Source organism: Amblyomma mixtum, chromosome 2 (genome assembly GCF_055824585.1).
Source record: "Amblyomma mixtum isolate Tamu chromosome 2, ASM5582458v1, whole genome shotgun sequence".
NCBI lineage: Eukaryota > Metazoa > Arthropoda > Arachnida > Ixodida > Ixodidae > Amblyomma > Amblyomma mixtum.
In genome coordinates, this window is record NC_143013.1 from 75,164,826 (window position 1) to 75,192,487 (window position 27,662).

Below are 27,662 nucleotides of genomic sequence, written 5' to 3' on the forward strand. Positions count from 1 at the left end.
ATAGCACACGAATAGCAGTTGCGCAGGTGATCACAATATAAACGCAGTTCACTACGTAACCAACGTCCATGGGTCATTCGGTAATGTGGAGAGGCAAGCACTAAGATATTTTAGGTATATGAAACGGTATCGGAACTAAGGAACCAGTAGGGATCTGTCTGTGCCACGTGTAGCAGACCGAAAACTAGTTTTATGGAGTTTCTTCGAAGCGTCACTTGAAGCTTATATAAAAGCCGAGCATGCCAACGTTAATCTATAATAATGAACACTGAAAAAGTCCTAAGTGGGATATTTGCTTCTACCAGCGCGCAGGTTGCGTCTTTTCCCATCGGCAATAAGCCTAAAACGTTTGAGGGACGCTGGAAGAGGCACTCTAGCGCAGCACTTGGCATTTCTCTTCCGCCACCATGGGTTCACCCGGCCGGCACTGGAAGGCCTGAGCGAATTGCTCTGAGTAGCGCAGAGCCATGTTGACCCGCATCGCGGCGGGAAGGCGCCGATGCGCCTCGAACTGATGCGACTCGAAAACGGCGTCGCTGAGCTCGCAGTTGTCGAGGGCGTAATACAGGAAGAACAGCTGGTCGGCCGACATCTCCGGAAATGTGGACAGCCGGAAGTCCTGGAGCCAGATGCGGCGCACCGTCAGGAGACGTCGGAAGGCCCGGAATCCCATCTGTAGGGCCAGAACCTTCGTGATGGAAATGCGGTGCCGGCGGTCAAGAAATGTTTGTAAACTTGGTCCAATACGCAGAACATAAGTAAGCAAAGAGTAGTTCTCATCGCTTGAGGATATGTCAGTCATCTCATTGATGTGGCTTGTAACGCTCGGCGAACGTAACAGCGCGTAACGGAGGCTACCGTGTACTAATAAAAAATAAAGTCTAGAGGCAACGGAACAAAAAACGAAAGAAAGGTTCATACCGGAGGAATGTTTCGAAAGCAATTCATTTCCCGGCCCTACGGGTCTGTGTGCATACATTTCCTATTTTCCTATCGTTTTTCTGCTGTCAACTACGTCCCTTTCCTATTCTCGTTCCCCTGATTCTAGGTTTCAGAGTGATGTGTATGCACGGGGGCTCTATCGCGAGGCTTTATGGAATTATTCGGTTTTTTTCTTCGGCTCCTTTGGAAACGGCGAGACTTGGTAATAAAAGGAAAAATGTGAAGTGAGCGAAGTGTCGAACACTGCGCTAGTTGCTCGCAATCGGGACTAAGGTGCTTCATTATCATGGGCGCAGGAACCTGTGAGCAGTATTTCGGACCTGAAATCTACTGAGCTACTTGGAACGTTGATAAAGTGGAAACAGCCGGATTAAGTAGTAAATTAGTGATGGGACGTGGTCATTACTTTTTTGTTGGACGCAAAAGAAATGCACTTTCTTATGAATTGATACAAGATATACTACTGCTACATCTACAGACCCGCCATGATGGCACACTGCATGTGGCAATCGGCTGCTTAACATGGCTTCCCGGATTTGACACCGGCTGCAGGCACAACGGATCGGTGACACTGGATAACAACGGCCATTTCGTGTTGCCTGGAGGGAGCATGCAAATTCATTGGGCCTGGGTCTGTAAAAAGGATGTAAATTAAGGAGTTTACGCGAGCGTTGTTTGAGTGCACTCAATATTTATGAAGGAAGGACTGCCTTTGAAGTTGGTGGAACTGGTTGAGATACCAAACCTTTTACTTTAATGTGCACAGGCTGAGAGAGATCAGAACTGGTTTTGATAGTGACGTTTCACTGAGGGGCAGCGTATGCCTCGAGACGGAGAAAGCAGCCCTACCTCACGTTTGGCAGGACCAGCGGATGCCATTGCTAGAAAATGCAGCGGCTACCCCAGGCCTTGCAAAGTGGATGTATTTACAGTAAGAAATCTGATTTACGTGGGCAATACCCCAATCGGGTCCAAAGTCTAGTAGACTCTACTTGAGTCATCCATCTTTGCACGTGCTAGTCAAAAGCTCTCTGGTTCGCAGAGCTCAACAGCCTCGAGGCAAAAGATTACAATCTGGGCTTGTCGTGTTTCAATGCGGCCGAGGGCTCTAGTGCAGCGCTTACACAAGAGGACGTCCTTTGCACGCACATGGGAAAGCAGGTGGTGTTGAGATAATGCACTTCGGGCTACGACTCGGACTGGTCATGTAAAGCGTACAAAACACTTCTGGAAGAACTAACGGCGCAAAGAAAAGTCACACAGACAAACGAAAAGGTCGAGGAGGACGCAGTTAGGACAAGCGGAGACGCAGTAAGAAGAGGATAGCGCTTGTGTGGTGTCTTACTCGGTCTTTTCTTGTGTGTTTTTTTGTGGGTAGGATTGGGGGGAATGGGGGAGGGGGATAATGTTCTTTCCAAAAGCTATGAACCGTGTTGTCTGCCTGCAAGTTTGGTTATACAACACACAGACAGACAAATATCAGCCTCACAGATCGACAGGACCCTCATCGGGGGTGTTTCTGATGAGGTCGCTAGAGTGGCAGCTACGATCGCTTTCACATCGCCGAGGTGAGTTTTCGCATTTTTTTGTCTAAAATCAACCGTAGCTACCGGCTTGCTGTCGTCCATTAAGTGAAAAATGCAGACGGCAAAGACAGTAAAATGGATAGCGTCGGCTTGGAGATTAAATCTTATTGGTGAAGACCTATCTGCATGTATTCCCAGAGGGCTTGTCACCACGGTCAGGTAAGCTAGTGTAACTCCATATCATATACGATTGCGATGAAGATTTCACAAAGGGTGTTAATTGATCTAATTGATGAGGTGCGGGGGCAACTTCCTGCCTGCAAATGTTCTTGTGTTCCTTCCCCCTGAACACGCGGCCCGTACCTGTTCCAGTAGGGCGTTGCGCACTCGATCTGGGCTGAGGCCGTGCGGAAACTTGTTCTTCGCGCCGGTTACCAGACACTCTAGCAAGTCGTCCAGCGTTTCGGCCGCCTCGTTGGTGAAGTACAATGGAATCTCGAGCTCGTACACGGTGCCTGCGTAAAAAAGCTGCGCGAGAGCAGCGTACAGGCGCACTGCAAGGCGCGACAGGTGCAGGGCGAACAGGGTGCCATTGGCTGGCACCGATCCGTTCACCAGCCCCACCGGTATCTGGAACAGCTGAAGGCATAGCCGGTAGCGGGGCCACACCGCCAACGGAGAACCGGTGCTCAACTGAAGGGGGCTCTCAGAGAGCTGCAGAGGTTAAAGTTGACGTTGGAGTTTATTCTTGACAAGAAGGAGGTGGCAGGGACAAAATTCTGCGCAAGTCGTTGCTTATGAGCTCTTGAGCTTAAAGTTTGCATTAGCCAGTGACTGCTGTACAAATAAATGCTACTCGTTCATTAGAAAGTGAAGGAGCAGGAATTTATCACAAATATTACACCATAAAATATGAAGTGTTGTGAATACCGCTCACAGTTGAATATGATTGTCATACGGCTATAAAGCTGCAACCAAACATTCTCTGTTTTTGGTTTGGTTTGTTTTATGTGGTTTAACGTCCCAAAGCGACTAAGGCTATGAGAGACGCCGTAGTGGAGGGCTCCGGAAATTTCGACCACCTGGGGTTCTTTAACGTGCACTGACATTGCACAGTACATGGGCCTCTAGAATTTCTCCTCCAAAGAAATTCAACCGCCGCGGCCGGGATCGAACCCGCGTCTTTCGGGTCAGCAGCCGAGCACCATAACCACTGAGCCACTGCGGCGGGGTCTCTGTTTTTCACGTTTTACACTCAGCAACGTAGGAAAAATTCAAAAACGAAAAGGAAGATCACATAAAAAGGACAAGTGCATATAGATGGAAAAGTAGCTAAGGTATAGGGTTCATGAAAGGGGGGATAAATTTAGCATGGCACGAACTAATAGTTCATAGTAGAATACCCTTGCGGTCTACTTCAATAAATAATTATTGTGATGTGCATCACTAAGGTAATGCCATAGTTAGTATGTGTGTTTACTGCACAAGATATATTAAGCAGGCAATTATCAGAAAAGTTCTTTAAACTAAGCTCAACGCTTGAAATATCCCACTATCACAGCTTAGCAATAAAGAACCGTAAAATATCACTAGGGTAGTAGTAAACCGTGAGCAGTGTGTTCTTATTCGCGTTCTTCAGGGGCAGTGTACGAAACGATTCGCGATTCAAGCTAATTTAACAATTTAGCAGCAAAAGTCGAAGCCTCTGGGGACGCTTCTTTTCTGATTTGGTTGGTTGGTTTATGGGTTTTAACGTCCCAAAGCGGCTAAGGCTATGAGAGACGCCGTAGTGGAGGGCTCCGGAAATTTCGACCACCTGGGGTTCTTTAACGTGCACTGACATCGCACAGTACACCGGCCTATATTCTTTTCTGATTTGGTTGTGGCAAGGTGTTTCCGCGATTTTGTTTTCTTGGGTTATTCGGTTTTCATTGCCGCAACACTATCTCCGTTCCATTCTATTTATGATATATTCAGTTTGTTTGTTTCCCTCTTTACTTTTAGTGAGCAGAACCGAATGCTCATACATTCGCATTTGTTTATTACGCGTGCCATGGAATGCGAACTGTTATATTGGTAACCTTAACATGCATATTAACAGCTATCGCTGTTATGATTAACCTGTTTGCCGTGTAAAAGAAACGATGACGTCGTCCAGTCTAGATAGCTTTTGAATACTCCAGACTTCAGTTTCATCCAAAGCTCAACAGATTCCGAGGTCTGGTGGCACAAAAATAGCTGGTTTTGTGTTCGTTAACCGCGTGTTGTGTCTCCGCTTAGGAAAAGCCAAAAGAAGATTTCTCTACGATAACAGAAGCGAATTCATGGCAGTTGTATGCATACGCACCTTTGACCGCATTTTGCCCATAAGCTCGTGAGATAACAGCGTGCAGAACATATGACGACGTGTAGAGTGAGTTGGACAGCTTGTGCAGGTTTCTTTGAACGTAGTGCGTAGTGAACAGGGTGTTATACGACCGGAGACGAACACAGGGCCTGTGCTCATTTTAAGTGCCTCCCATCAGATTTTGACTTCGTGATTTGCTACAATTTTGATTTAGCGCAATCTCTGGTAAGGGAGTTTTTTTTTTTTAGCTGAGAAGTTACTTCCCGTTAAAGCTTGCAGTTGGATGGAGACACCAGTAAAATTGGATAGTAGGCTACAGGTTTTCTTCCCTCTACGGTCTAAAAATAAAATGCACCATGGTGACGCAAGAGGCGTATGCAATACATGCCATTAATTGGGGTTCTCAGTAAAAGGAAAGATAACCTTTTGACAGTGTTAACAGATTTCACTGCCCAAAGTAGGACGAAGCCGTGCCAAACGAATTACTCAGTACGCTCAGAAGTCGTAATGAATGCATGGATTCTAAGAATAATTTGTAGATATGCAATGGTTTGCAATAATTTGTACGGGCATTATATAAAGATTAAATTAGCGTCTTCATTAAGAATATACGATGGACATTGCAAAGTTAGCTCTGTTCTGTTTGTTTGTGTGCGGTTTTCCATGTGAACAGCCCTTTATATAAGGTCATTAGAGTTTAGTTTATCTACTTCAATATCCTAAAGTGACTGAAGCTATGATGGCCATTAGAATAAGCAGCATTACTCATTTTCATTCGTCGTCCTGACATGATAATTTGTCATTTATCTTGCTCTTTGAAGTGTACATGCACAATAACGTAGTTAGAGCGGAAAATTACCTCATCCCTGCAAAATTCTGTGCAAAGTATCAAATTATTTTTTTTCCAGAAGGGAGGGGAGAAACTTGTAGATGTTGATTTTAAATTCCCACGTTTCTCATATCCTACATTTACTCTTCCGTACCGAAGCCTAGTCACGAAATCAGGCCCCAGTTATGGCGGCGGCATTTTCTTTCGCTTGTGTGCTCGGACATGCAGAAAAGAGTTGAAAATATTGAGGCATCGGTGCTATGATCCGTGCGTGCCCAACCTGAATGCGATCCTTCAAAAACCCATTGGGGCGAGAAGCCATGATACCCCCCAAGTATGTTAGTTAAAAAATGTAGCACCGAACCTGTTGCAGGTACTCAGTTTGCCGCAGGCTGACGGCGTCCACAAAAGTCCCAATGGCCTTAGAAGCAGCAGCCCCGCCTTCAGATGTGGCGCTGCAGTTGCCCAGAGGCCAGGCAGGAAAGAAGCGCGCCAGGTGGTGGTGGCGCATCTTGTAACGCACAAATAGGGATGTCAGGTTGTCCATCCACGTGACGTCACGGACCAACCCTGCGAACACTGTCTCCAGCTGTGACAACCACACGGACCGGTGCGTGTTCTTGTGTACAACCTTCGACACCTCCGACAAGCAAGCAGGGTAAGCCCGGCTCACGGCACGCAGGCACATCAGCTCGTTGCTTCCTGTTTCGGCCCGACCAAGCGTGTGGACAGAGTGTAAGACACGTAGATCGCTGAGCTGCTCCGGCAAGAACGGGGACAGTGCCACCAGGGCGAGCAGGCCCAGGTAATTGAGCATGGCGCGAGGAGGTGCTGTGTCCACGGCTTTGTCCAACTCCTGGCGGAAGAGAGGACCTCGGCGCACCAGAAGTCGCGAGCGAGCATCCAGAGTGGTGACGTTCTCGAAAACAGCGCGTAGAAAGGCCTGTACACCCTTACCCAGGGAATCCAGTTTAGCCACATCAAAATCTAAAGGCGAGCTTCCAAGGTCTTCAAGTCTGTGAGATGAGATGGCAGTCAACGCTATTCTGACATCTTCGGCGGTCGCGTCCGCGGAAACAGTGTCCTGTGGGTTTAAAAACTTGGCTGCAGTGCGCACTGCGCTGGTGAAGAGAGTCATGACGCGTTCATTGGATATGTCGTTGGAGAAGAAGATTGTGCTGGGTGGGCCCACCTCAATGATGTTTTCTTCTAGGTTCCATGGGTCGAGCCCGATCTCGATGCCTACCAATGACGGCACGCCTAGCACCCGTATAAGTTTGGCGGCGAAGCGCCACACGTCGGCTGGAGAGTTCTTCGCACTGTCGGTGTGAGGCCACTCCGATCCCCATTGCCGGAAGAGGTACTTCACGTCTTGCAGCGCTCTATCTGCATCGGTTCTGCCAATGCAGAGACTGTACAGTTCTCGGGCAGGCGCAACGTTAGCGTTTTTCTTGTCTTTTATGTAGGCCAGCAATTGAGCTTCCATTGATGATTGGAGGAGTGTATCCGTTGAGACTGCTGCTCCAGGGAGATCTTCAAGCATCCGAAAGGACGAATTTTTCCAGGCTCCGCAAACGTGTTGGTAGAAATCCTCGCATGGTTTCTTCCCGGACTTCGTAGTCAAGTCATGGAGATAGTTTCCATCTCTCTGGCAGTACTCGGTGGAGCAAATAAAGATACCATGCAGCGTCTCCTCCGTTGTTGTAGTGGAACCGCTGACATTGGTTGGCGGTGTGCCCGTTACTGTTGATATCTGCTTTGTGGACCATTTGGGGGGCTCCCACACAGTAGTCCAACTCACTGTCCACGGTGGTGGCGGAAAGGTGAGGCCGGGCTTCGTGGTACACTCGTCATGCGAGGTTGGATAGGGTCCATGCTTCACAGATGCGACGATGATGACGAAGATAATCCACAACAGACAGAGAATCGCCAGTAGAATGACCAGCCTGCTCTCAGGATAAAGTTCCACCGGGGTAAGATCTAACTCGGACATATCCTTGTCCATCTGTTCGCTCTCTCTGTCAAGCTCATCTAGCTTTGCCAGTGACAGCTCGCCTACAAAAAGCGGAGCAACTGGAGAGACGGCGCCTTCTTCCATATCCGACTTTTGCGGAGATACTACAGCGGGTTCCTCTTGGGGCGGAGGTTGCGGCGAACTGGGAGAGAGGGAAGCTTCTCGAGCTGCATTTGCTTCAAAAACTCCAGTCTCCGAATTCTTCTCTTCTTCGGGTTCCTCTTGTGGCGGTTCCTGGGGCTCCGCGGGAGCTTGTATGGGGCCTAAATCTTCTTTCTGATCACTCTTTGAGGCCTTGCCCTCGGAGACCTGCGATTAAATAAACGAAGCAGAAATGAGACTTTCTGACGTGGATCTTTGTCATATCTGCAGACGTGACAGCAGTGGCATGTACGAAACATGTTATATGAAGGCTTATTTGGTGTATATTTGAATTAGTTCTGGTACAGAAATCAAGAGTGTGCATGAATCTTTGGAAACCAGACGAATCTTTGGAAAGCATTGACTTCAGTCAGGAGACCTACGTTTACGCCTTGACAAACTGTTCCATTTCTGTGATTCTCCACATGTTTTGCATGGAGACTTGCTCTGCGTCTGCACTTGCCCAAATATCACGATGGGTGCTGTGTGCCACACCGAACAATAAAGTATAAGCATTGGTTTAGTCTCATACCAGTGCTTGATTCCCTATTTGTGTTTGAGGGTGGCAAGCAGCAGCCCTTGACCTTCGTTGGAATTAAACATAGACACGTTTGGAAGGCCTAAAATCTATTGTGTCATTTTTTTTATCTAGCTTATCACCTCATTTCAATTAAGCAAGACTAACTCAAAGTTTGTGAGCTACAGTACGGCTGCAATCGAATGGTGTTGTGCAATCCTGCCGTACCGTGCGACACTTCCGCAGTATTTGTAAATGGTTGCTCGTAATTCCGTTTTTCGACGAATATAAATTTTGACCTCTCCTATTTACCTCTCCTATTCCCACCCCCGCCCCCAATCTTCGTATCCTTCCCCTCCCGACCAACATGTCCCCCGTCCTGCACGCCGGACGTCGTCATGCGGCCCCACAGCACCATTCCCCCCTCTTTGATACCCAGGGTGTAGCTTACACGGATGCCCCCTTCGTGGCTCCTCGAGGTTCCTGCGGCTACACCCTGTACCATCCACACCTCCCTGCTCCTGAAACCCACACCAGCGGGCCGTATCTATACCCTCCAGACGCATTGTCCCTCGAGGTCCTCGCCATTGCGCATGCCCTCCAGTCATTTACCCTCCTTCCCTCTCTCCAAGAGTACACAGTCTATTCGGACTCACAAGCCGCTATACGCCACATACAGAAACGCACCCTGACCCCTTCTCTCCAACAGGAGGTCGAACGAGCGGTCTCCGCACTGCAGCCTTCCATCGTTTTCTCCGCTGGGTCCCTGGGCATTCAGGGATTGACGGCAATGAGCTGGCCCATCAGCTCGCCCGCGACACACTTTTCCGGGCACCGTTGATCCCCTGGCCCAAGCCCTCGGAGGACGGTGGGAGACTCACCCTTCGCCACACCATCCGCCTCGACAAACACCTTTACCCTCCCCCTCATCCATCACTAACGGTGCTGGAGTCTCGCCTTCTTCGGCACATTCAGATGAATGCAGTTATCACCCCGTCCCGCCTCTTCCTCTGTCGCTATCGATCGGACCCTTCCTGTCCCAACTGCCCCTGTATCTATGCGGACCTGGCCCATTGCCTCTTCTATTGCCCGGCTGCTCAGCAGTCGGGTTCCTTCCCCCCACCCTCTCTATCCATCACCCCCTGGCTCGACTGGCTTGGCGCTGAAGGGGAAGAAGAACAGCGGCTTCTGGTCGCCCAGGCGGTCGAAATGTTAGGCCTGTAAATTATGGTCGATTAAAAGTCTTTTACTACTACTACTACTACTACTAAATTTTGACAGGTTTAGTTGCAAGACGCAACGACATCTGCTGACTGATAAGGCTCTAGGACTCCAGAAAAGTTCCTGTACTTCAGATTACTAAATTTTGACTATTGCTTTCTTCTGCTAAATCCCCGTCCATTACTTAAAATGCCCTCTACAAGAGCTCAGACGCTTCTTCGCGTCCAAAGGTTCCGATGCTTATGTCTCTTCGAAGATACGGGAAATAAGAAACGCAGCGTCAACAAATAAAAGCTACGCAATTGAAGACGCAAGTGGCCGAATTCATTAGCTGAAGCATTAACTACCAGTTACCAGTGATGTCTGATTAATTATTGCACTTAACGCAGTTATTTCAAAACAGTTTTATCCATATTCTCACACAAAGAATGCCTTTGACATAACGGATAATGGAACATACAAAAATATATATATATATAATTCAAATTAGTCTAGCAAGGGAGCCAGTCTCTTTACTTTTTTTTCAAGCTGGCACTTGACTCACGTTTATATCAAATCAAGCGTTCGTAAGAAACAGTAAGATTGGGACCAGTGATGGTCTTACAAAGCAGTAATTGCATTTCTGGTTAAATGTTTAGGTGAATCCCCCGATGCTTAAATTTTAGCTTAACTGTCACGGCGGGAACAGGTACGCGATCGGCGTAAGGTGCACCTAGAAAGAGTCATTAATTAATGTCATTGATGGTAAGGCTGGTCCAGACATTTACTGTCTTTTTCTCTTCGCCGGCCGCAGTGTCACTAAAGCGAAAAACTTGAGATTGGAAGACACACCGGTACGGCCACAGGAACCGGTTTTTTCTTCTTTTTCTTCGTCCCCTCAGATCCGCCGAGTGAAACGTGCTCCTCTTCATCTTCATCTTCCTCCTCTGCCTCCCCTTCTTCCACCTGCGTAAGCCATTTGGAGGTTTTGAAAACGGGAACTACGCGCATTCGGAGATCGAAGCTATCTTTTGGTGAGTGCGTGTGGTCGAATGACATCCCACAGGCGGCTCGAGATTACACATCATCGTTACCACTCCAACTGGTGGGACGAAAATCAGAAGTCATCCCCAATACAGCGAGTGGTTAACCCGGCGGCACACGAGGCTAAAACTTTGGCTTTGTTTTGATTTTTCGGTTGGGCTTCAGTTGTGAGTCACCACGCACTTGCGGAATGGCTACTGGGGACGCCGCAACTTCCAAAGAAATGAGCATGCATTCGTATTCCTACGATAGAGAAAACGCCTTGACGAAGACAAGTCCTTTTGTCTAAACTTTAGCTCAGCATTCTGAGGCTACCTCCTGCATTGTTGACTTTGTGTTGGTATGAATTCAAAGTTATTTGAGCGTGTGTAAATGAAATGGTGTTTAAGTAAAATTTTTGCGGTATGCGCTTGGCGACAAACGCGTGTTCATGCTCAGAGGCACCTGGTGGTGTATTAATCATCCGTTTCTCGTATTGGCGTAGCTTCTTTTTGAGTTGCTCTAAGTTTTAGTTCACAAATAGCGCACGTAGCCGAAGTTCACGAAATTCGCTCAGCAATGCAGTTAGCGGTGGTTGCAAGCTCTGCAGAATTTCGTCATTTCCATCAGTTACTACTATTTCATCGAAATCTGATCTCATGCAGGGTTTAATAAATGCAGCTGCACGCTCCCTCTGATCTATCACTGAAGAAACATTAAGCTTTCTTGAATCTCGATTGAACCCAGTCAGAAGATGTGTTGCCTTCCATGCCCCGACTGCATAAAAATTTTGCCATTCATGTGCAAAACTGATTAAGCATTGAACACGTGGACGACATTCAAATAACGTCCTAAAAAAAATGACGATTCCTCATTTTTTTGCCAAAAGCGCACACATTTCCAGTCATATACAGGCAATAACACTGAAGAGGTGAATATCTGTCGATAGTTTCATGCGAAACCTGCACAGAAGACAAGCCCTACTTGACAAAGGGTGTCGTCGTCAGTGTATGTCGCAAACAATATATGCAATGAGTTGTGAGCCTAAGAGCCGCAGAGCACACTCTTGTGCCATCGGACAGCATCCTGACAGAGCATTATGCTATGGGTGTCTTGCCCTGCGTGTCCTGTGGGCACCATGCGCCCTGAGGACGGCGGGGTGGGGGGGGGGGGGGGGGGGGGGCACAAATCCTGCAGGCAGGACACGTAGAACAACAGCCACTGTGGGGGCTCAGTTTCTTTGCGTTCTGCTGCTGATCACAAGGTCGTGGATTCGATACCGGCTACGGTGGCCGCATTTGCATGCAGGCGAACTATAAAAACGGCCGAATGCTCTGCGATGACAGCGCACGTTAATAATCTCCAGGGGGCCTAAATTAATTCAAAACGTTCTGCTGCGACTTGCCTTAGAATGAACACTGACACTCTTGAGAAAAAGTTTGTAGAGTAATTGGAGGTAGTGAAAATAGAACCAGTAAACGTTACTACCTTAAGAATCAAGTGGGAATTATTACATTCGGGAACAGAAGGTAGTGGTATCTACTAGGAAAATCGGAAGAAACTGCTTTTGCACATGTAGCTAGGTTTTAGAACGGCGTGTTGGCTTGGCTTGTAAAAATAAACTGGAAAAATAAAAAAAACACACTAGAAAAATAAACAAAGTTGGTTATAGGGGTTTAATGTCCCAAAGAGACTCAGGCTATATAGGACGCCATAGTGAAGGGCTCCGGAAATTTCGACCACCTGGGGTTCTTAAGCGCGCACTGACATCGCACAGCACACGGGCATCTAGCATTTCGCCTTCATCGAAATTCGACCTCCGCGTTCAGGATCGAACCCGCGTCTTTCGAGACAGCAGCCGAGCACGCTAACCACTGAGCCACCACGGCGTCCTATAAGTTCAGTGTGACCAGTGCCCGACACCAGTGAGAGCTACCAGGGTGTGCTGGTCGCAAATCACACACTATGGATTAGACATACTGGGCATTACGTGCACAAATCATGTGAGGCGACGGCGTCAAAAAGCCCTACCGGGCGCACACAAAGGCTCAGAATTCAGAAAAAGCACATGTTAGAAAGAGCCGCACAAGCGCGACATGCGCACTGCATGTTGGAGGGGTAAACATTTCTCAGCCTCATATGCTCCGTAACTCTGCCTTTCAGTTACCAGCTAGTGGCTCTTAGACGTTGAGCAGAGATGCCAGCCTTAATTGTGAAGTTGCGATTGCAGAAACAGGTTAATCTACCTAAACATGCAACGCTGCAGAAATGTTTAATTGCAATATCATTTCATTCACACAACACTCTGCGTGCGTTATCTCCTAGAACTCTATCTTAGGGTTGAAGGGACGATTACTAACCAGGTACTAACTAGCTACCTTGGGTAGTAGAAGGTACCTTAGAGCTGACTTCGACTTATATTGAAGAGTGCAGTAAATATCGAGTAAAAAAGTAGTAAAATGCAGTAAGTGGTAATCACTACTGCACTTACTAAATATTTACTGTTCTAGCACGGAAACACGGGGACAAAGAAACGAAGTGTACAGGTTACAGCGCTACTAACACGCGCTAGAATTCTCGCGAAATATACGCCAGCTGGCACAAAGGATATTCTCGCACTGTTTAACACGATTTTTTTTAAAAAAAAAAAGAGTGTCCGTGTAGCGTTGTAGAAGGGTGCGAGCACAATGCATTTATTATTGCTAGTTCGCAGAGGATGGGCCGATGATTTCGAGGTTTCGAAAGTAATAAGTTTGGCTTTGGTTTAACCAGGGCATGCAGCTAGTATACGCGGTGTTTCCCCTAATACTACATAACTTTTAAAAACAGGCTTGTTCAGTTAGAAGAGCGTTTTTTTCGGCATAGCATTGTCAGCGGTGTAGTACATCAGAATAAAGCGCAGATGTGCGAACTAGCAGATTGGATAACTAATACTGAATAGCTAGCTTTTAACCATTATGAAAGGCTCCTTAATTATTGAGAGAAGCGCAGCACACCTTAATTAATATCCATATCAGTTGTTAGAGTTTCGAAAACTCTTTTACCATCGGTGCTGTGGCCCAACAAATTTTGGCTACATCGTGCCGAAATACATGCGCTTTCGAGGAGCTTGCAGGCAAAAAAACCTCTCCAGTGCACGCAACCTTTTGGAATAGTCAAAATTTCTTGGGCCACAGCATCAAGGGTAACCGCGCTTTCGAAATTCAAAAAATTGATATGGGTATTAATCACGTTGGGCTACACTCTTTCCAGTAATTAAGTAGTCTAACTATACTAGTTAAGAAGTTAAATATTCGATATTAATTAACCAGCCTCCTATTTAGCACGTCTTAGCTGATTATGATGTACTACACCGATGACAACGCTATGCCTAAAAAGAGCTCTTCTAATTCAAACAGCCTATTTTAAAAATTTTTGTAAAGTCTTACGTGAAACACCCTATATACAAGACTCCCAGTGCGTGTGCACATTAGGGAGCAGATCCGGTCAACTAACTTTGTATATTCCGATGAATATCAGGTGGTGCTACATATTTATCGTGCTATTGAGCCCATAATAACAGTGTATTTATCGTCCTTTACCAGGGCAGAAGGGGGTGGGGGGGGGGGGTAGGGGGGGGGGACACCCATGCATGAACGTACCGGCTCAGCATCGCCACTAGCCGCAACTTCATTCTTTTTCTTCTTCTTTTTTTTCTTTTTCTTCTTGCCACCTGATTCCGCGTCGGGCTGATCGTCGCCCTCATCTTCTTCCTGTTGTTCCTCATCCTCCTGTTAAAAGACGCAAAATAATATTGGTTCGAGACGGGCCGAAATGGTGTGCCATTGACGCCTCAAGGTCCTGACGGGTGCTCAAGGCAAAAGACCTGGATATAGGAGACTTGACTCTCAAAATCTTCACCGTCCACGTATTCTTCGATTGGCAAATAAGCGATTCGCTAGTTTCTCCAAGAGTGTTAGATTTTCTAACAGTAGCACGGGACAGTGCGTGCTACAATGCCTCACGAAAAAAAAAACAACAAAAAAACATCGTTTTTCATGTCGGCCAATGCAGCTCCGTTGGCTAGGTTAGCCTGGTATTGGTGTTGAGTGAGGTTTACGGCGCAGCGCTCAGTGCTGCTTTTTTGGCTGCTTACAAACAGACACGTAATATAAGTAGTGTCTATGGCTCGGCAGCAAGTATACCGATAATTTGTCATGCTATGTTTTTATCTTTGGCCGATATTAGCTTCTCAGAAGTAGTTAAGTAGTTTTTCATAAACAGGACTAAGGAGCGGGAGCTTTAAGCCATATTTGAATAGTGGGCCTCATACTTCTATGAAAAAAGGAGAAATGGGAATGGCAGTCACGACTCACAAAACACGAAATAAAACCACTCTATCAAACCATTACCGAGCCGCTGCGCGTTCCCATTGCTTGCAGAGAACATAATTTGGCATAATGGCAAAGCCGGACGTTTCAGCAGACTGTATGCTTATTTCCTCTGCATGATAGAGTCAGGGAGCAATGCTAATCTCTCGAAGAGTATCGGCAAAAAAAAAAAGATTCACTTTAAGGCATCGCATTTGTTTTCCATTTTACTGCTGTCTCCTTAATGAATACACGAAGGACCACACAAAGGAGTGACGTATTCTAAGGGTTATGCATTTATGAGGCCCATACGTGCAGAAGCATTGCGAACGCACAGAAAAACTTACATCAGCGGCAACGGATCCTTTCGATGCCTTGTCCCCGCGTTCATCTTCAGCGACTGCCTGGCCCTCTTCCTTCTCTCCCTCTTCATCCTTCTCCTCTTTCTCTTCTTTCTCTTCAACCTCTTCCTTGTCCTCCTTTTCTTCTTTCTCTTCGGGCTCTTCGTTAATAACCTTCTCTTCCGGCACACCGTCACCCTGCGCCATAGAAGACAGTCAATGGCAAAACTAAAGTCAGCGCAGATGAACGAAGGACACAGAAAGAATAGACACTAGAAGAATTTTCTTTTCAAGATGAACTACATCCAACTAGCCCAACTCGCCATTCTTCTGCAGTGAGTGAGCCTTTTATGTTCTACACGAGGAAACACAAAATTCTGTTCCAACGCGTGTCAAGGGTCAGTGCAGATGTACGCATTTCTCCTAGGGCATCGATTTACAAGGCAATTACGAAATACATTTTTATAATTTACAATGGTTCGCGTCATCAGAGTGTTACTTCTTTATTCCTCACTTACTCACAACCCCTCTTGTTGCACTGGATACTTGCGTAATGTTTCGCAAAATATTCTGCAATAATTACTCTAACAGCAACTGTTCTCAACTATGCCTAGTATATAATATCTAGATTATCTAGAAGAGTTTTAGATTTATTGTGGACGTCAAGCTCTAATGTAGAGTCGTGCAACCTAACAAGAAATGCAGCAGTGTCTGATGCGTATCAATATGCGCATGGAAATATACCTGGGAAGTTGACAATATTTTCTTATGGATGGAATGAAAGAAAAACATACAACTAGTTTTCTGATGGCTACTCCAAACCAATTTGTATACACCGCAGTACATCTCTTGAGGATCCTCGCGTAATTTGAAGCAAAGTTTGAAATATCACAGCCTAAGGAAGACTGTCTCCCTGGGTGTCAGGCAGGAATACGCGATATCTCCAATGCCGTTAATCGCCTATTTATCGGAGGTATTCGGACTTGTGTTGAAAATATGTGGTGACAAAAGTTAACGGAGATTTATATAGTAACGTGAGATTCGCTAATAACTTTGCGTTGCTAAGTCACTGAGATAATGAACTGGAAAGCATGATCAATGACTTTTTGAATGAAACTTTTAAGCCAATTAAAATGATTTCTACGCCATGCGCGTAAAGTTTAAAAACACCTTCCTCAGCCAAGTTACTGAACGCAAATATCTGGGAATTTGATCAGCAGCCGACCTCCGTAACCACTGAGCCACTGCGGCGGCAGGAAAGGAAAATTATGGGTGCAACGTCAACAAAAAGGAAAAGAGCAGAATGGATCAGGGAACAGATGCGGGCTACTAATATTCTAGTCGAGATCAAGAAGTGGGCTTGGGCAGGTCATGTAATGCGAAGGCAAGATAACCGATAGTCATTAAATGTAGAGGACTAGACTCCAAGGGGAGGTAAGCGTAGGAGGGGATGAGAGAAAGTTAGGTGAGTGGATGATATTCAGAGGTTTACAGGAATGAAGTGGCTGCGGCTGGCACAGCACAGGTTTAAGTGGAGAGACATGGTGGAGGCCTTTGCTTTGCAGTGTGCGCAGTCAGGCTGGTGATGAAAATGAGCAAAAAGTGTGCAGATAGAAATATTTAGTCATTTTCGAAGGTAATAATGCAAGTGGGAAAGACCACTAGACCTAGTACAGACCCCTGGGGAACACCACGAATAATGACTGTCGAAGTATAAATAGAAGTGACAGCTTGAACCAGCTCAAGTCTATCAGCAAGATAAATGCGTATTATTGTTAGAGCAACGTCAAAAATTTAAACCGATTGTACTTTTTGGTAGACTATAATAGCTGATAAAATAAAATGATGTAGTCAAATTAGAGAATAGTGTTTTAGCAAAGCAGCCGTTATCCAAAGATTGCTTATTGAAATCAGTGAGCTCAATCAGCGCAATTTCGCCGGAGCTAGATGCCAAAACAACGGGATGAGCAGTTGTCCTGAGTACACTGCTTAGTGCCCTATGTAACATCTTCTGGCACTAGCTTGTAAAAAGCGTCTTTAATCAGAAGAACGGGTATCTTATAGCACGACCTTTCTAACTTTGTAGCCGGCATCCCTGATCTACTAACTACGAATTGAACACCAACAATGAGTTATTTTGCATTTTTTGTGTTCTTTTTAAAATCTAGAATGCATTTGGTAATCCACTTCATTGCGTAGCTCTTTTTGGCCTAGACGTATTCGTAAAAATAAGCAAACAAATAAATCTACCTAGAAGGTTTCTTTCTGACAGCCTGCAGGATGGAATCACATCAGTATTGTATGTAGTAACATGCGCCTCAAAACTAGCACTGTACAGGAGCCCCATCCTTAACGAAATTCTTCCAACCAAACTCCCTTGGTCCACATGATCGTTCTCGGAAGAAAATAATTTTGGCCGGTCTTTGTAAGTCCCTTAATGCTTTGTACGCTTCTTACAAGTAGCAGCTGTTTTGATTTTGTAGCAGCTTTTAACTCGGAGAGAGCATAGGATTGCGGTTGTTCTAGGAAGAGTGAAGAAGCGATCGCCAATTATAAACTTTTAAAATTCCTTACTGTATAAACTTTTAAAATTCCTTACTGTAAAGAAAGCATAGAAAAACAACACCTAGAGGTTTACACGGTGGTCTTCTTTTTTACAATAATTGAACTATATTGATTGGAAGTCTGCATTTCCTAAGCTCAGCATTGAAAATCACGCACAGATACTCAAGAATACATTTCTAGATCTATGTCTTTGAATTAGCCTTAAAGGAACATAACGAAGGTTTTATGAGCGCCGATTATTAAGATCAAAAGCACTCCTGACAAGACCTCGAAACTAGTGTGAAACTGGTTAAATTCCCTTGTTGTGACAACAGTTACGCCGATAATGAAATTCAATAGTCTAAAGAAGGAAAGGAGAAGAAATAGCAATTAGCTCTCCCGGGGATAAAGGTTAGTGATATCAAGCATCATCGGCCGTTCCACGAACCATCTTTACTATCGAGCTTTGGTTACCATGACAGGGCAGCAAACAGCAAAATGCCAATGCCTCGTTTACTGGCGGCGTCATCGCTCGCACCCTAGGCGGATAGATGAAGCTGGCTTTGAGGTATGATCAAAACAGGCCCTTGGCATTCTATTTAAAACACTATTGAAAAGCTTCGTCGGTACTTTTCTGTCTTTTCTGAAGTCTTTTTTACGCTACCCATCCATTGTCTTTCGAGGGTACCTAGGTCATAGGTATTCTTTTCTGTTTTCTCGTTCAGGCCTTTTCTTCTTCATCTAAAATTTCCGCACCGTTTTCTGCAAACTTAAAACAGATTACCTTGTGATGATCAGTAGAATTTCAACAAAACTTTTTCTATGCTTTTGAATTGTCGTACTTCCGCGATTACATTTTTAGCTTCAGTGTGTTCATTTATTACATGACCATGTTACCGAGCTCAAATCTACGCACGCCACCGAAAGCACTCGTGGTTTTTTTAAGGCCTACAAGAAGGTAAGGAGCAGCGGCGTATTTTAGCGCAAGGTAATCATCATCATCACCAGCCTGACTACGCTCACTGCACAGCAAAGGCTTCTCCCATGTCTCTCCAATTAACCGTGTCCTTTGGCAGCTGCGGCAAGCGTATCCCCGCAAACCTCTCAATCTCATCCGCCCACCTAACTCTCTACCACCCCCTGCAATGCTTGCCTTCTCTTGGAACCCGCTCTGTTACCCATAAGGACCAGCGATTATCTTCTCTTCGCATTACATGCCTTGCCCAAGCCCATTTTTTCCTCTTGATTTCGACCAGGATGTCATTAACGCGCATTTGTTCCCTCACCCACTCTGCCCGCTTCCGGTCTCTTGACGTTACACCTATCAGATTTCCTTTGATAGTTCACTGCGTTGACCCTAACTTGAGCTGAACCCTTTTCATCAGGCTCCACGTTTCTGCCTGATAGGTGAGTACCAGTAAGACACAGTTGCTGTATACTTTTCTCTTGAGGGATATCGGTGAACTGCCATTAGAAGGTTGTGGCCGAGTACTACACTAGGGTGGCCAAATTCTGCTCTGGTGAGGGAGTGCGTTGTCGGTTCTGGTCAACGAGATCAGGCCACACGCCAACGTAAAATTTGATCGCCGACCATCTTCAACAGTCCGTGCGACCGATGCTTGAATAGTAATTTCATGCAAGGTGCTATGAAATCATTCGTGTATAGAGGTAGGTAAGACAAAGCTATGTCATCGCGGCTTTGCCTTGGTGACAAGAAAACAATTTTAATACGTGCTCAGAAAAAGTCAAATAATGTAAATTTTTATCATGCCGCAACTCGATTCGTGTAATGTTCATGTAAAAACACGTGAGAACATGTAAAAAGAGGAACTGCGTGCATCAGTGTTCTTGCAAAGTAATAAGTTCAGGAAAAAAGTAATTTAGGCAGTTAGAACCACTGAGACAAGCAGCTGTTAACTTAGCAGTTTATCTGTTCATACAGATGTCCGTTCGAAATGGACAAGCAGTGCATAAACTGGTTTTTAGAGGCTGCCGTGCCATTCCCGCGTGAAGCCGTGGCCAAACTGGGAAAGGATATTCATCTTCGGCTGCAGATTCTCTGAAACGCCAAGGCGAAAAAGACAATACGCACCGCGTCATCAGCCGGAACAGATTTTTTCTTCTTCTTCTTATCCTTCGTCTTCTTCTTTTTCTTCTTCCCCTGCTCCTCTCCTTCACCGCCTGCTTCACCGGCGGCTGAATCGAGCTCCTCTTCCTCCTCTTCGTCTAATTCCTCCACCTGCGAGATGAAACTATTGGTTAATCGTTATGCTATTGGAAGTCCTTGGAATATTGAACCGCGAGGATTTGTACCACACAGTTATCTTTTGGCAAGTGGTTGCATAAAGTACAACTTCAGTATGAAGTTGCCAGTCCCAGTGGTGTGATGGGAATCGATGCAAAAGCTCAAAATTTCCCGTGAGTGAGTCTGCCAAAGCTCCAAAGCTCTTCTTGGTGGCTTCTGAATATCGTGCTTTGGCAGTGTGGGAGCGGCAACAAGGCTCAATTCGGTATATTACGACCACCCAGTGTTGGTGAAAAATGCCTAAACACATCACTTTCTGGGTTTCGTTCAAATAACTAAGGTTCTGGGCAACCTCTCTACAGTAATTTCAACGTTGCAAAGAACTGAATTTCATTGGTTGTGTCAAATCCACTGGTACTACCTTTAAACCTTCTGCAAATTTTGCCAAGGCTTCCTTTGAGGTCATACTCGATCATCGATCGTTTTTTGCCTCTTTCTGTTTATATCACCGAGGTAGAAAAATATTGTAGTCTTTGAGAAAGTATACAATTCTTTCGTTTGCCTTATTGCTGACCCAAAAATAGTTAAATTAGCCCCCAGAAAAGCGAGGACGCAGTGTATTTTGCAAACGACATGTAGCAAATGTTGCCAGACCCACACACCTACGGCCGTCGCAAGCACCGGGTCGAACGATAACACAATGACCTCTTTAGACATCAGGTTTTCTGTTATAGAAGTTAAAAATTAATTCCGCTGTCACGTGGTCCTGTGAACAAGTACGGAGGAGCTTTCCCAACACACGCGTGCAACCACACTCAAAGAATCCGGGCACGTGTCTTTGGGAAAGTATCCAGCACAATACATTTTTGACCACACCAAATAACATTAAAAAAAGGCGACGTGGCAGGGTAGTGGGCTCAACTTTGTCCCGTTTGTTTGCGCAGTCTCGAAATTCTTTCAACAGTGAGGCTTCTCAGTGCTACCTAACTTACTGCACGCCACGTTTCAGCGCTACAAGAAAAAGACGTCAGGAAATCGAGAAATATTTTCTAAGAGCATAGTTTGACATCTGCTCTCAAGAATGCTGCATAGCATACAATATATTTAGTAGCTATTTTGTCATAAGATGTTTATGATAGTGCATGGTCCCGGGTCTTTGACAAGGAGAAAAGCGGCAAGAATGTCTTGCTAGTGCAAGACAGTTAGCTACAACTGTAATCTTGCAGGTCCCTTGACGCCCAAGGGAACTGTTGAGAAATTCAGCATGCTTGAGCAAACATTTGCAACAGTAAGTGCAGGTTCTATATGCAATGTCTTCACGTTGCGAAAGAATGTAAACACCTGCAATCGCTACGTTAAATCTGCTTTCAAATTATGTGTTCCCCCTTTAAAAAACGACACTTACTTCTTGGGCTTCTTCGTGCATTACTTCTTGGGCTTCTTCGGGCATTACTTCGGGGGCTTCTTCGGGAACTTGTTCGCGAGCAACGTCAGTATCTGACGTAGCGGAGAGAAGCATTTGGGTCTTCTTTTCATCGAGCGCGATCGGGCTCGAGGAGGACTTCGATCTCCGAGGCGAATCACCAGCCTTTGCAGACTCCTCTGGTTGAGACGAAGCTGCACTTAGCCTGATATAAAGCGGGAGTTAAAGCAGTTATTACTTATAATCATGAACATGGGCGGAGCATTGCGAATTCAAAAGAAAGCTCAGGAATAGGTGCTCTCTTAATTGAAATCTACTCTCGCTTGGGAGATCACCCCCATACACTGGGCTAGAAACCGCAATAATCTAATAATGCACGGGAGGATATCAATAATCGAAGAATAAAATTCGCCAAATATTGCTTTTCAGCTATATATAAGCCTTGCACATGTATATCCAGGACGTTTCAAGGCTTGCTGCATCGTGTAGAAACGAAGCCACTTTTCAGTGAGGTTGGAAATGTTAATTTTTTGTTGTTCCCATTCTACGTCGTAAAAACGGTATGTTAAGTACAGCCGTGATGAATATTTCTTTGATACGAAAACTCATAGCGGTTCACTGCTTTTACAGCAAAGGAAATCTAGCTTTCGGCATACTGCCTTCTCTTCTGCAGCTGTATCCCTTGTTCGCATGTATAGGTATGTGGCCATTTCTAAGCCTGTGGTGCTTCATTTTATCTTCGCTCGCAAGTCCACGTCGCTGAGAAAACTGGTGACAACCTTGACATGCCTTCCTGGATGTGCATAGGGCTCTTTAATTCGTTTACAAGTGCAGCCTTCTCCTATACTTAAGTCCTGGATTCTTGGACATCTATTTTAATTGTGAGGAAACTATGGATTGTTGTAAGGCATTGCTATGGAAATATTGAAGGTACTGGCATATTCTTCCCATGCGTAGCAAAATCTCATACACAACCAATCAGGAACATTTTTTTACAATACCGAAATCGATAATAGCTAAAAAATGCAAGCCTGCCGAGGGGAGAACTGCGGGTATTTTGAATATTATAGGGAAATCTTAGGATACATCAAGAAAGTGCGTTCATGAACAATTTTCGTTGATAAATGCGCTGGTCCCGAATTACTGGCTATGTACGTTCTTAGTTATTTCTTGGACGTCATGGCGCCCGGTTGTGTTAAAAGCAAATTCGCTAGCGTTTTAACAACGGCTACTCTGATAACGAGTCCAGGCTTCAGGAGAGTTAACAATCTTCCTCATTACTGAAGAAAGCAACTTTTGCTTCCCTCTAGGATTTTCGGGGAGGACACAAGAAAAGGTTGCAGCACCACAATAAGTCAATCTATAGAGCAAATTTGGCTGAAAAGTATTGCATACAAGAACCTGCAAACGTACGTTTCCGCAAATGCCAAACCGATGATTTCGCTACAAGGTGAGACAGGCTGTTGGTTAAGTGGACAACTTTTTCGCTCATGCCGTAGTGAGTTTATGAACTTCTGAAAGTCCAAAGATTCCGAATGCAATGGCGACTATTTCGTTAGAACGAAGATTTCACTTACGATTGTTCCTCCCGTTCAATTTCCCAGGCTCTGTCGGAAAAAAAAAGGAAGGATTCTAGGCCATAACAAACAAACAGATATTATAGCGAAACTCAGTTCTCAAATAACGGTACTCAAGCTCTTATTCTCATACAAGTGGCGCGCAATAAAATCTCTTGGAATTTTCTTGCTCTCTGTGCAGACGAAAAGAGAAGACAACGGGATCCAGCCAACTTATTACTCCCACTAGACAGAAATTACAAGAATGCCGGTGGAAAATTGTCATAAATGCTCCACTCTTGGAAACAGAATGGTGGTTGTATCTTCATCAAACGGAAAATCGGCAGTAGGGGTAGGTTATGCGGCTTTTATTACACTAAGGCACAGAGCCAGCTTACGCCGAGTAGCACCAAAACCAGTAAAAAAAGTTCATCACGCAGGCAGTGTGAAAAAAAAAACTGTCTACCCTTAAAGGAGGTGACTCTGCTGATTGGGAAAAATAAATCCTACATTGGCAATCAGCGAGAGCTTTTCTTCTGTGTCTGCTTTGTGAGCTTGAAGGACACACCATTCAACGAATTCTCTTCTGGGTGCTATGAATGAACTAACTTTATCCGTAATAATGCGCCGCCTCTAGTTGTACTTTATATAAGCCCTTTCAACCGCGTTAAAAGTTTCGTCTGTTCTGATCCTACTTGCGTGAAGGAATCTTGGGCGTCCTTCACAAGACTTACATACGCTAAAGCGGTGTTGTTTTTCACACAAAATTTAACTTAGGATGGTTGACAGGGAAAGACAAGACTCAGATAGAATATAATAGAAAAGTTTGGCTCGTGTCTAGTGCTACTCCAATGGAGCTTATTATGAGTAATTCCCTCGATCCCCTATATGCGTTTTAGAACACGGCCTAACTACAGACGTGTCACTTGGACTTGCTGTATCTTGAAGTGATTTTAGTGACTAAGACTACAGCGGTTCCGACAGCTAAAGACATTTCACAAAATAAATTACAGATTTTCGAAAGACACAGCCGTGATTACCGAACAGCAGCAGAGCACACTTTTAGCGCTGCACCGTTAAGTGAGAAAGTGAGGCATTAGGCTTTCGCGGAGCAAAATTGAGCAGGAGGGTGTGAACGGTACTCATTACTGGGTTACTGTAGCTGGATTCTCGCTGGATTAGCCACGTTCAGTCCATTTATTGCTTACTTATCACGCTTGTTTCAATTTTTTAAAGTGCGCTACATTACACGGTCATAAAGAAATATCAAAACTGAATTGAACTTTCGCTTGCGCTATTGAAGGTTGCGCTTTATTTAAGAATATTCGGTAGTCAATACTACCGAAAACACGAAATTACTGCTTTGTTGACAGTTACTACAGACGCAATGGAGCATGGCACACACTGTAATGGTAAGTAATTTTGAGGACAGCGACGAAATTAATAACTTGACTTATGCTGCACAGTATGGCTAAATGAAGGACCAGGAAATCGAAGACTGCGTACGAATCTGTTGCACGTTATCTACGAAAGATTACGCATCTCCTTAGAATGTTGCACTTTATGTTCCGCCGTAAGCTTGTGTCTTTTGGGCGAACGATTTGTATATGTGCAAAGCTTGCCTACATTGAAAAGGTAAAATTACAAATAATGTTTAGTGAATAGCTCTAGATGCTGGCGTCCCCAGTCCTTAGTTATGGAAGGTTAATACACCATAATTATCGCACACTGAAAACATTTGTGACGAATTTATCATTTATTCTAAAAACAACGATGATTGCAGGTGTCAATTATTCTCTAGAAGATCGCAGTAAAAGTACAGGCAAATTCCCCCGACCTTTAAAGCGACAGTTACTAAACTCGTGTTTCCCGTTTATGTGGTGTCGGAGTCATTGGGGTAACAGAGCAGGTGCGTTGAGTCACTATTAAAATTTGTTCACGTCACTCATTTCGCCATGACAAACGCCACGCTGATTGGGCAAAATGTCAATCACTGATTGGTTTGAACATGATTACTTCACTCAAGACGTCATGCGGCATTCTTCAGACCTCACCCGCTAAACACGCTAAAGGCACTAATGCGCCTTTAGCGGCATAAACACAAAAGCCTATACGCAGTACGTAGTGCCGCCGCGGTGCTCAGTGGTTATGGTGCTCGGCTGCTGACCCGAAAGACACGGGTTCGATCCCGGCCGCGGTGGTTGAATTTCTTTGGAGGAGAAATTCTAGAGGCCCGTGTACTGTGCGATGCCAGTGCACGTTAAAGAACCCCAGGTGGTCGAAATTTCCAGAGCCCTCCACTACGGCGTCTCTCATAGCCTTAGTCGCTTTGGGACGTTAAGCCCCATAAACTAAACCTAAACCTAAACCAGCAGTACGTAGTACTGCCTAACATTTTGAGTGGCATCGGAATTTCGCAAGAGCCGAGGTGTCTCTGGAATTCGAAGTACCGCAGTGCTAAACTCTAGAATTTTTTAACAAGGCACTGTGCTGCGTGAGGCAGTGTGATAAGCCGCAAGGCTTACTCTTGTTCGTCCAAAAAGTCCTCCTCATCAGCAGGTTTGAACTCATGCGTGGTGGTTGGCATGAGCAGCGCTTTCGAAGACCAAGCGAAGCGGTCGGTCTCACGCGCGCCATCCACGCTGGCGCTGCCGCTGGTCTCCGGGAGCGAACGGTGAGCGGCGGAGACTGACAGCGGCCCACCCTCGGGCGCATGCCACGCGAAGTTCAAGAAGAGCGCCGCTGCGAAGGAGCTCCGTTCCCCGAGTTCTGCCGCACCCATTGACGAGCTTCGGCTTCCCTGCAGACCGCCAGCACAGTGTTAGGTTGTCTACAATTGCTTTTCTCGTCACGCTGTGCATATATCTTAGCTGTGAGGGGTATATAGGCATGTTCGAGTACTGCTGCTACAGAGGTGGACGAAGCCGAGGGTAACTGAGAAAGGGAAGCATTTCTTTTTTGGTAACCTAATTTTGCTATACGTTGAACGTTTATGGCAAAATAAAGTTGGCCTCTTGATTGTTGACTAACTGACTGAACGACTGAGTGACAGGCTGGCTGGCGAGCTGGCCTTGACTTTGACTGGATTTGACCTCGACTGACTGACTGACCTTGAGTGACTGACTTTCACTTTGGGTGACTGACTTCACTTTTGCTCACTGACTGACTGACTAACTTGACTTTGGCTGACTGAATGAGTGACTGAATGACTGGCTGGCTGGCTGGCTGGCTGGCCTTTGGGTGGATTTGATCTGGACTTGATCTGGACCGCCTGACTTTGGCCTTGAGTGAATGACTTGACTTTGACTGACTAACTTTGGCTTTGGCTGACTGACTGACTCTACTTTGACCTTGACATTGCTGGGGTGTCTAGCTGGCAGTGACCAGCTAATCGATTGATCTCTCTGTCATGCAAGAGGACTGCCAAGCCAACAATGTGCTCGTTTCGTCGTTCGACTTCTATTTCTTTCTCGCGTAAAATGCTCGCGAAATAAACGGCTTTGGAGAGCCACGCCGACGATTCATAAGCTGCGACAGTGTTTGGTCTCGAACTGACACGTTTTATTTCGCCGCTCGCGCTCCGCACGTGCACAAGAGCAGTCCGCGTCGTCCAGAGCGTGTCGTCAGCGGCTCTGAAAGCTTGCACTGCGCTCAGTGAAAAGAGTATGTTTTACTTCTTCTGCTTTGTCAGCTAACTTCCCATCTTTTCAACCAATCAATTCCTCAGTGTTTTCTGCCGGGGTATGTTCTTCTCAGGGAAGCAACAATTATAGGGACCACGGTAAGTGGAGTGGAAGCTGCCGCATTCACTCTCTCTGTGAGTGCCGAAAAAAAAAATCTTTTCTATGTATCACGCTCCATGTTCGTGTTTACGATTCATTTTCACTGTGAAGACCAAATCGCCCGAGCGAAAGTGTGAAACCTGCCTGTTGGCTTGCGTATCCCTTTAAAAATATGTCAGCCTTTCGTCGTATACGTGCCCATCTTATTTCCTTCAACTAATGCGAACAGATATGTAAGTAGCGAAGGAACTCATCTGAAATGTCAACCGGAGAACCGAAAAGGAATAGAACTTACTTTCTGGTTGAATTGCGGAAAAGAAAAATTATAGCGAGGTTCTAATTAACCCAGCATGGGCAGGCGAGATATGTGTAAAAGTGCTCAAATAGAAGCTGCGCAGTGAGCATCCCGTATTTTAGGTGCATTCAGCCGCTGCCACGCATCTTCCCGAAGGGCACGTCATCGCGAAGGCTTGCGTACTGACCTGCGAGGCAATGTGCAGCGGCTGGTACCACCCATGCGACGTCACCGACGAGTCACCTCGTTGCGTCAACGCGGAATCCCTCCGCTCGGGGGATTCGAGGAAACTCGGGACGAACATCTGCTCCTCCTAAGCGGAAAGCAAGCGGCGAGGTAAGTTGTACGCGCAGGATACTTTAAAATAAAGGAATCCACGATAAATTCACCGGATGCAAGAGATCATCACGGTTAGAGCGTATGTGAGAGCGCGGACATAAAAACCGATCCACCTGAAAACAATAGCCAGTGGGACTGTGTTGCTAACGAAGCTCTGCCCACAGCTAGGCTGCATCGGGGTTAAAGATGTTCTGCTGGTTAGGGCCTCACGGCAACTTTTGTATACTTGCGTAGCGGCAGTAGACTCAT

General features: G+C 45.7%; 1 protein-coding gene across 1 annotated transcript; it reads right to left on the reverse strand.

Moving 5' to 3' along the window:
• Nucleotides 1–373: 373 nt before the first annotated feature.
• Nucleotides 374–27,662, reverse strand: LOC149359785 (neprilysin-1-like). The gene is made up of 10 exons (XM_089567747.1): nt 27,624–27,662; nt 27,262–27,387; nt 25,523–25,797; nt 21,424–21,646; nt 15,236–15,427; nt 14,181–14,309; nt 10,369–10,482; nt 6,009–7,967; nt 2,832–3,182; nt 374–688 (listed from the first exon to the last, which is right to left on the reverse strand). Exons 1-10 carry the CDS (start codon nt 27,660–27,662, stop codon nt 374–376), a joined length of 3,723 nt encoding a protein of 1,240 aa, XP_089423873.1.